The 13,645-nt window shown below is 33.5% G+C and overlaps 1 protein-coding gene across 1 annotated transcript; it reads left to right on the forward strand.

Moving 5' to 3' along the window:
• Positions 1-11,152: 11,152 nt before the first annotated feature.
• Positions 11,153-12,852, forward strand: LOC149564341 (disease resistance protein RML1A-like). The gene is made up of 3 exons (XM_089828332.1): positions 11,153-11,390; positions 12,042-12,164; positions 12,443-12,852. The coding sequence occupies exons 1-3, from the start codon at positions 11,153-11,155 to the stop codon at positions 12,850-12,852; spliced, it is 771 nt and encodes a 256-aa protein (XP_089684458.1).
• The last annotated feature ends 793 nt before the right edge of the window (positions 12,853-13,645 follow it).

The following is a 13,645-nucleotide window of genomic DNA, read 5'->3' on the forward strand; positions in this document are numbered from 1 at the left end:
AAATAATTTTGAGTGAAATTCAAAATTCTCAATCGAGAACATTTGACCAGATTTGTAGGAGTGACATCACTTAGTGCATTCTTTGAAAAGTCCACAAACACTAAAATATTATTGGCAAGACATATAGATAGCGGAACAAAGCTAGTTAACAAGACAGTTGCAAATTTTGCGTCACTAGAAATATATTGAAGAGCCTCCATATTTTACTTCTTGTAATCTTTGTAATATATTGCTACAGATTGCTAACCAAAGCTCCAAAACAATTTTTAGTAGAAAGAATATCAACAAACAAGATTAATCATATTTAATTTAGTACAAATAAGCTCAAATGTTTGCACTCTTGAAATGCAAACTGTTAAGAAGATTCTATCAAGAATATGTATCTGGGGCAATTGAAATGTATTTTGAAATTCTCACATACATTCTACTCATTATCGAAATTATGCAATAATTATATATTTTATTGTGTAGATCCACCAAATATTGGTCACCTTTCAAAGTGATAAGAAGTTGCTTCTTGATTAAAATTTGATTGCGTAGAATTATCTTGATTGTTAACAAAATGTTATATCTTTAATATTCAATTGCAAGCATTTAGGGAAAACTGGAATCAAATGCAATATGTGAACAGTTAATTTTGAGAAATTTGGTCAATAAAATAGAGAGGAAGAATTAGTTCAACCCATATAACAACTACTTCGTGGGACTTCTAACTGTATGTAAGAAGTAAAATATAAAAATTCAAATACATCAGGACCAACATAAAACCTTCATGAATTCAGCATTCAAAAAGATATTGGATAAAACTATCCATCAAAGTAAAAGACTTGTACCTTGATTTTAGGTGAAAGCACAACATTGCAATCAAGCTGGCAAATCTAACTCCAAAACACAACCCCACTGACACTGGCCACCATCGATCCATCTCGTCTACATCTCCATCCACATCTGTCACTGATGTGTTGTTCCTCTATGTTTGGCCACCTATTTCACCCCCACCAGATCTCACTGCTCCATTTTCAATATGCCCTATGGATGTCCCTATCTAACTATATATCTTTTAATTGCATATAATAACTAATTTATGTGTTTTTTCATGACTATGTTTGACTCATGTAATTGTGATCTCTTTAGCACTATGATGTCGTTTACTATGTCTTGCTAAAGCTTGTAAATTTTGTTCCTTTTGCCATGTCATGTAATATGTCTTGCCTTGTCACTTATATGTTTTGAAATTGTTATTAGGCCTTGTAGCTTGTATAATTTGATTACTGGAGAGCTTCTACAGCTAAGCAAGAAGGCCGTTGCATGAGTTATAGTCGTGCACTCACGTATGAAAATTGTATATTTTTTAATCTAATGTATATTTTAACTAGACTTTTAGCTTATATGTTTTGAAATTTCTTTTAGTGGCTTAATGTTGTAAGGTCTCTTGAAATAAGACCTTTAAGTAGTTCGTCAAAGTTTTACAAATAATCTTATCCACAAATTTTCCTAGAGCAATTGACTGAATGTTATAAAAGGTGATTGGGTTAAATGTCTTAGGAATAAAGTCAAAGAATGTATTTTTAAAATATTAAAGTATTTATCTAGGTCTACGAAGATTTGTGTACTTTTGATAGTTTTTCTTAGTTTGTGAAAGTTGTAGACTAAAGTTTTCATAGCCCGATTTTTGCTTCCTACAAAGAATGATCATGTCAGATAATATAAGTGAAGAACAAAATAGGGAGACAATCGCTAGATTGTGGTCTAACTTGAAAAGAAAAGGTGATGGAAAATGTTATTGTCCTTGCAAAATTCATAAGGGCTTAAACCGTAGAAGACTGCTAATCAAAACAGTTAAGAGACATTGTAGGGAGAATGGTCACATTGAAGGGGGGCATGACTATCATCCACTGGTAAGTTGTTCATTATATCATTTTAACAATTTATATACATATGAAATCACTTGATGATGAGTTGATTATCATGGTTTATTTATGTTAATCAATTTTATATAGGTTGATCTCCCCAGGGAAGTACATGATATGAACCAAAAAAATTCAAAGAATATTGTTTTCAAAGTGGAGGAACATGGAGGTGCGAATATCCAAGGTGAAGATAATAATCCCACAGAAGATGGCGATCATGCGCCAGAAAACACAATTGAAGATGATGGTATAAATACAATGATCCATGAGACATTTTTTCCATGCATATCTGATCATGATGATGATGATAGCCTCGATGTACCTCTACTTGAGAAGGCATACAAGCCCCTATATAAAGACTCCCAAACAAATCTTCTCTCTGTTGTATTGTTGTTGTTGAACTTGAAGGTTATGAATGGTTTATCCAACATAACAATGTCATGTATGTTAAGGTATGTCATATATGTCTTTATAGTTAACAAAGGGTGAATAATGTACCACTAATATTGTTTATATTAACAACTTATATTTTGTGTTGCAGATTGATAGGCGATTTTCTGTTACCACCATCAAATATTCTACCTTGCTCATATCGAGAATTATCTGATATTATGAAAGATATTGGAATGGAGTATGAAGCAATACATGCTTGTCCCAATGATCATATTATATATTATAAAGAACATAAATTTGCAACAAAATGCCCTATATGTCATATGAGTAGATATCAAACAGATTGACTAACAAAAAAGGTGCCTCAAAAGGTTCTTCGTTACATCCTCGTTATTCCACGGATGCGACAATTATTTAGCTGTAGTAGCTTGGCTCAATTTATGGATTATCATGCACACAATAGAAGTCAAGATGACATTATTTGAATCCCTGCAAATCATTCAGAATTTATGCACATGGAGGAAAAGTGGCAACACTACAAAGAAGAACCTCATAATCTCAGGCTTTCATTGGCAGCGGACAGTGTCAATCCACTTGGAGAGATAAGATCTGTTTACTCGACGTGGCCTATTTTTGTTATCAACAATAACATTCCTCTGTGGATGTCAATAAAGAGGGAGCACATTATGTTAGCAATGATTGTTCTAGGTATCTTATCATTTGATAGTTAATAATTTACATGTACTTACAAATCTTGCAGTAAAACGGTCACAATAATTATGTAATGTTACTATTCATTCAAGTACGTAAATATCAACTAAAAGATATAAAAGTATATATTGAGCCTCTTATCGACGATTTGGTGGAGTTATGGAATGGTGTCACTATGTATGACATATCTAGACCAATAGGACAAAGACAATTTCAATTCCATGCAATACTTGCATGGACAATACATGATGCCCCAGGGCTAACACATTTTTGTGGTATGTTATAGTGAATTCAAGTTGTGCACGATAATTCTAATTATAAAAATCAACATATTTAATAATCCAATTATATCATTATCTTGTAGGTCTTCAAACAAAGGGAAAATTTGCATCTCTAGTTTGTGGTCCAAAGATGAAATCTCCTCATTCAAAAAGTTTAGTAAAGCAGGTGTTTGATGAGTGTAGACACTTCCTCCATAGGAATCATAAGTATCGAAGTATGAAAAAACATTTTTTCAATGGGAAAGAAGAGACTACGTCAAGGCCACGAAGAATGACAACTCGCCTATGGAAGTTTGATTATAATAGAATTAATCGTCGAGATAATGTCATTCCACCTAATGGTTTATGTTTGTAATTTATATATTTCTATTGTGATGTTTGTTTACTAATTGTGTAATTGATGATCATGAAGGTCGTCAAGGCAGTAGTGACAACCTTCCAAAGGGACTAAAAAGCTATCCTAGACAACTTAGTAGGTTGCACTACTACGAGCAATTACAAATTGTGCATTTTTTTGATACTATGCATATTGGAAAGAATATAACAGAGACATTGTGGAAAATATTGGATGGGAGGTGTGAGAAAGAAAAAATTGTCAAAATTTGTAATGACATTCATGAATCCAATCATGCATTGAAGAATTTCATTCACTCAAACACAAACATAGATCAGATTAATATAAGTGCCCTTCCTTGGTTATTAACAGAGCAGCAAAGTGATGCCATAAAAGAAGTCATAAAAAAAATTTGATTTCCCATAGGATTTCCTGCGAACATAAACAATCTCATATCAAAAAAATGTGAATTTGGGCCAGGGCTCAAAACGCATGATTGGCATACTTTCATCAAGGTAAGTTATGTTCTTCTATATTTACAATATATTCATAAACTACGTATACTATTCAATATGTTATGTTAGAAAACAATGAAATGATTAGTTTATAATTACTGCAGTACGTGCTTCCTCTATCTCTCCCAGAGCACTTCAACAATAACATCAAACAAGTGATATACAATCTTGGAAAATACATGAGGTAAGCAGTAATATCTGTTCAATTTGTTGTATATATTTATTATATTTGCGATTTGTTTTTCTTGCTATGTAATCTATTGTATATTATATTGTAAAGTCTCGTATCTTTATATTTTTTGTGACTTGAATCTCTTAATGTAGGTGGTTGTCATCTAAAGAAATCCATAAAGAAGATATAAAATATTGGAAGAGAAAAATTCCTCATTTACTGTGTGAAATGAAAAAGTGTCTACCTCCAACTTTTTTCAATGTACAGGAACACTACCTCATACACCTAGTTGAGGAGATTGAATTGTGTCGACCTGTACACACTAGGTCAATGTGGATGGTTGAGAAGCACTTGAAATCTTTGAAGGCTTTGGTTTGACAAAGAGAACATCCTAAGGGTTCTATAGTAGAGGGATATATGGTATACTAGACTATGGTGTACATTACTAAATATCTTCCTAAGTTTGCATCAAATATCCATGTAGATCGCATTTGGGATCTCAAGCCTTTTAAAAAATTAGAAGGGGAGTACTTGATGGGGAAAGGTACAATGAGGAAAGTGAGAGGTAATAAATTATAAGATTTTATTGTAATAAATTATTTCCTAATCTTCAAAATAAATAGGTTGTAAGTTGTCTATTTTTTTTTTGTATAGGTGCTCGAGAGTGGGATGCACTACATTTGTATATTGCAAATAATCTTTGATTGGATGATGGTATGGATTGAATGATGTCAACATTCTGGTCACACATTAACATGGGAAGGTGTATCTTCATTGGTTAAAGAAGCTCATTGTAATGGAGATTCCAATGTTACACAAAGGGAAATAGATTTAGCACGTGGTTCAAGAGATTTTTAAGTACGTACAAATTTATTAATCACCTGTATGTTTATCAACTCATGATGCGATAATTTTGATATTGTTCACATATTATTGTAGGTGAAACACCACAAGGCTATGTTCTATAATGGTCAAAAATTTCGCGTCAAAGTGTTGGATGACATGAAGAAAACTTGTGATTCAAGAATAATTGCAGTCTTTCAAGTGACTAATATTTCATCTAGAAATGACTTACATCCTCGAGAGTCCAAAAATCGATACTATGGCATTTTGGATGATATACTTGAGTGTGACTTTAGTTCCTTCAAATTAGTACTCTTTGTTGTCAAATGGTACAGGCTACGCCTTAATCCAAATGATCCTGATAGAACTATTATTGAACATGATAATTGATTTACAATGGTTAATACAAGATCATTTGAGCCAGTTGGGAATGAGCCCTATGTTCTTCCAAGCCAATGTGAGTAGGTATTTTACTCAGAGGTTCCACATAAACCGGTTTGGTCATTTGTTGTTAGACATGAACCGAGAGGAAATCCAATAAAGTATAATGCGATGGAAGAAGAAGATACCAAAGAAGTAGAAGATGATGTAGATGGTGATCATGATCAATAGTTATTAGATGATGTTCCTGACACAAACTTTGACGAAGAAGAAGAAGAAGATGATGACAATGATGTTGCTACTAATGATGATGATGAAGATGATGTTGATGTTGATGATGGTGATTTTGATGATGACGATGATGACGACAATGATGACGACGATGACGATGATGATAGCGAGGATGATGATGATGATAAGGAGGAGGATGATGATGATGATGATGAAATTTAGAGGTATGCCATCAATCCTTAATCTATTTAATATTCATTTCTTGATAGAAATATATTTGTCATTTATGGTTACATAGTTTATTCATTATCTATTTAAAAGCTACAAGTTTCAACTACAAATAGAATACTGCTAATCTAAATTAACTATTAATCTAAATTAATTAAATAAAACTATTTAAAACACATATTGATGCGTGAATGTATTGAGCCTTATTTTCTTTTAGCTCAAAATCATTTGTAAGTGTTTAGTTTAGAAAAGGGAATTCATTAAATATCTATAAAAGGGAGTTGTGCCTAGAATAAAATTCATAGGGAAATCATAATATAAGTGCTTACCCAATTTGTTGGTTAATAATTTTTCCTCTATAGGTATTGTAGAGACCCTAGGTCAACTTGCAATCATTCATAACAAGAGGGACTTCCATAGTGTTCTCACAACACCAACCAAGCATCTTCATAAGATCCCTCTCCTTGATCCAAGCCAACTCCATAACCTATCAGAGTGCACACCAAATCCTTATGCCACCTCAAGTTCTACATCTTTGGAATAATCCCATGAATGTCCCTCAATCCATCCAATGGATTCATCCAAGCAATCTAATCAACAAACTATCAAATTTTCACAATGCCTCAATGGGTCCCAAACTTGACTTCACCTTAAATAGGTGTTTCCTCCACCTCCAAACACATGAAAGAACTTCAAATAGCATGTCCCCAAGGTGACTAAGCCCTCAACTCATCAGCTGATACAAAAACCCAATTTTAGCCCTTCACTAGGCCTACTTCCCTAGTAGGCTTATAATGTGAGCCTAATTTAAGTGTTATATTGTGTACCTTTTAATGTTTTTAATTTTTATGTGATGCTTATTATGGATGTGATTATGACTATGATGTGATTATGCTCACGATAATTGAATTACATTTGCAGGAAACTAAACCCCTTTCAGGAGCATCTCGCATAGTCTCATGGATCGATAGGTATAAGTCCATACTCCTTATAGATAGTCTATTTAATACACTTATCAATAGTAAGATTGATGTCTTCTAAGATCTCTCCCATTTGCAGGTACCAACGAATAGGTATTTGTTAGAAGTCTTTTCCTCGAGTGAAGGAAATATAGGAATAGAAGAGGAAAGTGAGACATGTAGTTTATCTAGAACATGGAGATTAACTAGAGCTCAAAGGACTAGAAAGAAATTCAATAAACACATGAATTTTTTACTTGCTGAAGGGGGGTCATGTTCTTATGATTATGAGATAGAAGGCGACATCGAGGTGCCCTTGAGGTACCAACATCTACAAAAACATTGGGTACCCGAGGAACTTCCTCCAATAAACACTAATTGTTATGTTAATAAGAGGATATATTGCATAGCACCATCATCATTACATGGTTTGGGCCTATTTTCTATGGATGGCATAAAGGTGTCTTACAAAAGAGTTTTTGAATTGATGGACTATGTTGGACCATGTTACGATTACAAAAGTTGGATGCATATTGTTCAATTTAAAAAAAGTATGCATAGGTATGCCCTCTCAGAAAATTATATACAATAACAAGACAATAATCAAAGTAAAAGTGTGGCTATATACATTGATGGAAGGCCAAAAGCAACAGGGAATATTGTGGGTTTTATGAATATTACACAACTTGGGTCAACTATAAAGCAACCCAATTGCATATTTGATGCCCGCGAGGGAAATCGTGTATTCATCTATGCGATAAAATCAATATGTGTAGGGGAAGATCTTCTTATTGATTACAATTCGAACTACATAGATACAAACGAGACTACTATCATGGGGGTGGTACATACTATTAAACCAACTTCTAATCAATGACTCCAACATACCATTTAGTCAATAAATTTTTGGTTAACATTTTTATACTTGATCTTTGACACAAGGGCACAATATGGAGCAACTGCCCGAGGGGATGCTGGCGATGTTCCCGGCTCATCTACACATGAGTAGGTAAAACTCATTGTAATTGTGTAAACTAGATAGAAGCAAAATGTTATTTTTTAATGTTGTTTTCTTCATTGTTTTGGAGTATTTTTGATAATACTAATACTATTGTTGTCACAGAGGGCTAGTGGTTGGAGGGAGGGAAAGGAACCTACAGTCCCTGATCAACAACCCCCACCTTATTAGGACCCTTTCGATATTGATTTAGCAGAGACTGATGACCTGATCAGTTCGATTAAAAAGGTGCTAAAGAAAATTGGCAGAGAAATTATATGTTTGGCAACCATAAAGCCTACTACTAAGGAAATAAAAGATAGGGGATTTGAATTGTTGCACACCTCTGAAACCTTAAAAGTAAGTATTAATGAAATTTTTAATTATAACAAGAGTTTAATAATGGTTTTTATGTTATGCTCTTTTATGGCATTAATTAAAATATAGATGCATTGTCTTTACAAAGTTTTTGGTGTGATTTCAAGTCCTGTTCCCATGATGAGGGTGCTGCAGCTGGTTCAGGTAGATCACATGTTCCATTCCCCACTTGTGTTTTCCACTAAATATATATAGGAATGATCATAATCATTGACAATACATGCTTGAACAATGCTTTTTTTTAATGCTCTAACAATCTTTTCCATGCTAGTCCATGCGTTCTATATTTATGCATGCTCTAACAATTTTGTTCTTCATCTTCAAATCAATTGTATCCTATGACGATGCTGCCTCCATCCAGGACAACTACAAATCTCTTTCTGACTGTTGAGTTGACAACACACAGCTTATAGGCATCGATTGTTACACCATCTACTGATACACAAATCCCTCTTTTTCTCTCTTATGACAGCAACAAACAGTTTTTTTTTTACAACTTTTTAACATCAATTATCTTTTGTTCTTTTATACTTTGTGACAAAGACTTATGAAACTTATGAAATTACAATAGGAGCTACAACATCATTTCTTGGATGTTCCTATGTTCCTAGTACGGGAATGCTGAAGGATGTCATATTGATTGTTAACGATGATGATGGAATTCCATTAAAAGTAGCCAAAGTTCCAGGTACTTAAAAGTTATTATTATTCTATAGTGATATAATAGTAATTTAGTTTTTGATCACTCTTCATCGACTAATGATCCCATGATTGTTTTGTAGGGAATGATTTTTTTGGAGAAAACTTGGTTATGAGTGTTTGTGAATATTCAGGCCCACCCTGCGTACCTGGTGGAACATCATATCCTAACTAAAACCCCAAACCACTATTTTGATTTCATATCATTGCTAGAATAGTTTTCCTTTTCATCCATTTCTTGAACTATATTAAAGGTAGCTTCACTTCATTTATGAGTCTAACATGTTTTTTTTTACTTAAAAGGTGGAATAACCAAGACAAACCATTGAAGGATGATCTTATAGAGAGCATGACCCAACTCTTTGGACCTTGTGCATTCGAGAGAAACAAGCTCCTTGAAAAGGTTGGTTTATGTTTGAAGTATATTAGGGACCAGTATAGAAAAAATTTAAGGGATAACCCCAGGTACGTGCATCCACCCTATGTTCCTGAGGCTAAGTGGCAGGCTTTGATTTTGAATGGAAAGTATAAAACTAACAAGAAAAATAATTTTACACCAATAGAGAGTAAAACAAGGTATGTGATAGTGTTGAGAATGTAATTATGTACTAATTAACCTCTATATTTATACTATCTAACATATTTCAAACTTTTCATAGATTGCCTGACACATCAAAGGGAACAAAGGCAAGAATAGAAAAGCACGGGACACACAAGCTCAGCTCTGGTGGTTTTTGGAAACTTCAAGCATGAATTGTAAGTATTAGTAAATGAAAAATTGTATCAAATTTTTTATATATTGTGTAACAAGGGTTGGAAACCCTGCTAACTATTTACCATTTTCTTTTGATATTTTAACTACCCTCCATTGGTTGATGAAACAATGCAATTAAAATTCACCATACCACGCAAAAATGCAGGGCTTAGAGTTCAAGAGATGCCTCATAGAAGAGGATAAGAGAATTGGCTTCCAACAAGGCTATAAAGCCATGGCTGAAATACTACGAGCTGAAATTAGTGTGGAAGGTTCTAATAATGATGCATCTGAGCCACAGGTAAATAAGCTAAATGAAATTTATTTCAAATTGAATACTTTACCAATTAGTCTATTTGATGTTAAGTTCCAATATAAAGTGAGTATATATGTTTTAAGCAAGCGATGATAACAATGTGTAGGATGCTGGAATGCAACCTGACAATCCTTCTACACAATCTGTGGATGCTGAAGGTTTTCATGATGTGCATCCCAGTGGTGGAGGTATATATTTTCTATTAAAATTTTCATATGTAATTGCAATTGGTGTTTGGATTAATGTAACATTTTGTATAGCAGCTGTAGAGGATCGAGGGGTCGATGTTCATGAGCGTGTTGACGTTGAGTCTAGACAAAATGATGTGGTTAGATCAGGTAAAGAGTGCCACAGTTATGTTATTTAAAACAATGAAATACTTGTAACAATTATAATAAATTATTTTTAATTTAACTCTTTTATTTTTTATTGTAGACGACCCCCCTTTGCAACATCATAGGAATTTGAGATCATCAAGAATAGAGAACAGAACAACTAATGAGAGGGGAATTGATGATGACACTAATGCTCCTCTTAGAGCTTAAATGGAAAAAGAAATAGAAAGAAAAAAAAAGAAATGATTGTCATCTACATACCTTAATTGATAATGACTGAATTTTATGTCTCAATGAATTTAATTATGTGCTAATGCATGTTCATGAATTATGTGTTAATACAAAATATTGATGAATTCTGCATGTTAATGAATCTAATGTGTTAATGAATGTTATCATGTGATATTGATTGAATGTTATCATGTGATATTAGTTGAATGTTACATTTTATTAATGGTTGAAAGAATGAATGAATGTTAGATGTTAACGGGGAGTGTAGAGTGATGTTAGGGGGAGGGAGGTGGGGCCAAATGAGCTTCCACCTTCACGTGGTTGGCCCTATTTAGTAGAGAATATTAAACTATTCTCGAAACAAAGTGAAGCTCAATAAGATACTAAAAATGATAGGGGTCCTGATGCGAAAAACATTTTGGCTCTGCCAATTTACAATATTCTTCAAGGTATAGGAGTTCTAGTTTTTCTTGATTTGAGAGAGATGGCCTTCGGAGACTTGTTTCCTTCTACCCTTCAGAATGCTGTTAGCTCTGCTTTAGTTCAAATTGCCATATTCTCCAAAGGTTATGCAAATTCTCCTTGGTGTTTGGCTGAGCTTTCTCTCATGTCACAAACTAAGTCTCTGATTATACCAGTGTTTTATGATGTTGCTCTTGCTGATCTCCGTCACATCCAAAATGGAGTCTATGCAAATGGATTTTCTGAATATGAAAAGAAGGGTAGGTACCTAGACAAGCTTCAAGAGTGGAAGGAAGCCCTTCACTTTGTCTCATTCATCACTGGATATGAATTCAACAAAAACTATCAGTAAGACTCTATTTGTGTGTTTTCAATGAAGAAGTGTTTCTTACTTGATTTTAAACTCAGAACATAAAATTTTGGCTTTTGTAGCATACTTTAGGTTTCAAGCTGTTTAAATGGCTTGCCAAAATATTTATTTATAGAGGGGCTTTATTGGGTAAGTTAGATTTTATTGGATAAGCTATTGTAATTTCAGATGAACCATCTAAATAAATCATATCTTGAATGTTATGTGTAAGATTTTTTCAAATAGTTTAAATGATTAATCTAAAATTGTACTTTCAAATAAGGACTATTATAATTCTAAATGACCAATCTAGACAAATCATAACTTTGAACATAGGATTTTAGCTTACAAAACATATCTAAATCAAAATTTAAAATATGCAATTTGCAATTCTAAATGAACAATCTAATCAAATAAAAAATTTGAACATAATATTTTAGCTTACAGAATGTACCTAAATAAAACTTAGAATGTGGAATTTCAGCTTACAAGAGCATAACATCTTTCTAATCAAAATTCTTGTAATTTCTTATTAATTTGGAGCTGTTGCTTAAGAATATAGTGTCCACTATGCTAAAAGAGCTACAAAAGGAAAGATCTTTAGATGTAGCAAAACATCCTATGGGGTTAGATGAAATTGTAGAAGATTTTGAACAGCATTGCAGACAGGAGGAGGAGAATAGAGGTAAGATAATTAGTATCTTTGGAATGGGTGGATCTGGGAGACAACTCTAGCCAAAGAATTGTTCAATCACAAACGCTTAGATTACCATGGTTCATGTTTTCTAACTAATGTGCGAGAAGTGTATTCCAAAGGTGAGTTGCTTTCTATGCAAACTAAGCTCCTAAAAGATTTGCTACATGAAAAAGATCCTCCAAAATTTTAGAGTATAGATGAGGGAACTAGTTATATAAGGAATTGTATTGGAAGAGGCCATTTTTCGAGATTTATTATTGTCTTAGATGATATTGATCACATTGACCAGTTAGATGTTCTATTAGTTAGTGATGTCCTGACTTCTCATAGCTATCTAATCATCACTACCCATGATGAAAGAGTGTTAATTCATGGTGGAATCCATATTTGTTACAAGATGAAAGCAATGAATGTGTATCATAGCAAGGAACTCTTCTGCTGGTATGCATTCCACCAGCCTTATCCTGCAAATGGATATGAAAGTTTAGTTCGAAGCTTTGTTGAAGTTTGTGGGGTTTCGCCCCTTTCTCTCAAAGTGCTGGGTGGGCATGTTTTTGGCAGCAATGACAAACATTCTTGGGAGTTGGAATTGGATAAAGTTCACATAACATTGGATAGAGATATAAAACACAAGCTTAAAATAAGCTTTGATGCATTGGAAAGTGAAGAGAAATAGATTTTCATGGACATTGCGTGCTTCATCATCGGCAAAGAGAAGTGTATGGCCATGAGAATATTGGAGGCTTCTGGTTGGAGGGCAGAGCATGCAATTCAAACCCTCAAAGATAAATGTCTTATTGAAATGGTTGAGTGCCAAATTCATCACCAAAATGATGAGGAATATGGCGACAAACTTCAATTTAGAATGCATGATCATCTTCGTGATTTGGGAAGAGAAATGACAGATGAATTGGGCACCCATCGTCGCTTGCTGCACCCTAAGCAGCTTTAATTTTTTGGTGGGCTCTTTCTTCCATGAAAATTTTATACGATACATGCTTTATTCAATTTGTTTTTAAGAGGAAATGGAACATTTTGTTGTAAGCATTACATACCAAGAAAAAGGTAAGTCAATTTTGATTATTTAACACTTCTAACTTAGAATCAGTCATAAATGTGTAATGTTTACAACCAAAAATAAGTTTGATATATGAAACAGGAAAAATCAAATATATTCCAACATACTCTCATCGAAAACAATGTTCATAGCTTGAGGTTTCTACACTCATTTGTAGATCCATCCACTGGTTTTGTGGTAACATTCTTTGTAGGAGATTCAAATAATCGGTGTGAAATATCAATAGCTCTATTATGGATTAAGCTTGATCTGAATTGGTGCAGAGCGAAGAGCATTCCTTCAAGTATTCCTTTGCAAAATACCCAGTGTTTGACAATTATAAATGGACATCTTGAAAAACTGTGGTTGAACGATGCACGGGCATTTTTTCCTATTTTTTTAAAAGTTAGGT

Source organism: Cupressus sempervirens, chromosome 4 (assembly GCF_028749045.1).
Source record: "Cupressus sempervirens isolate cs-2001-9-10 chromosome 4, ASM2874904v1, whole genome shotgun sequence".
NCBI classification, from domain to species: domain Eukaryota; kingdom Viridiplantae; phylum Streptophyta; class Pinopsida; order Cupressales; family Cupressaceae; genus Cupressus; species Cupressus sempervirens.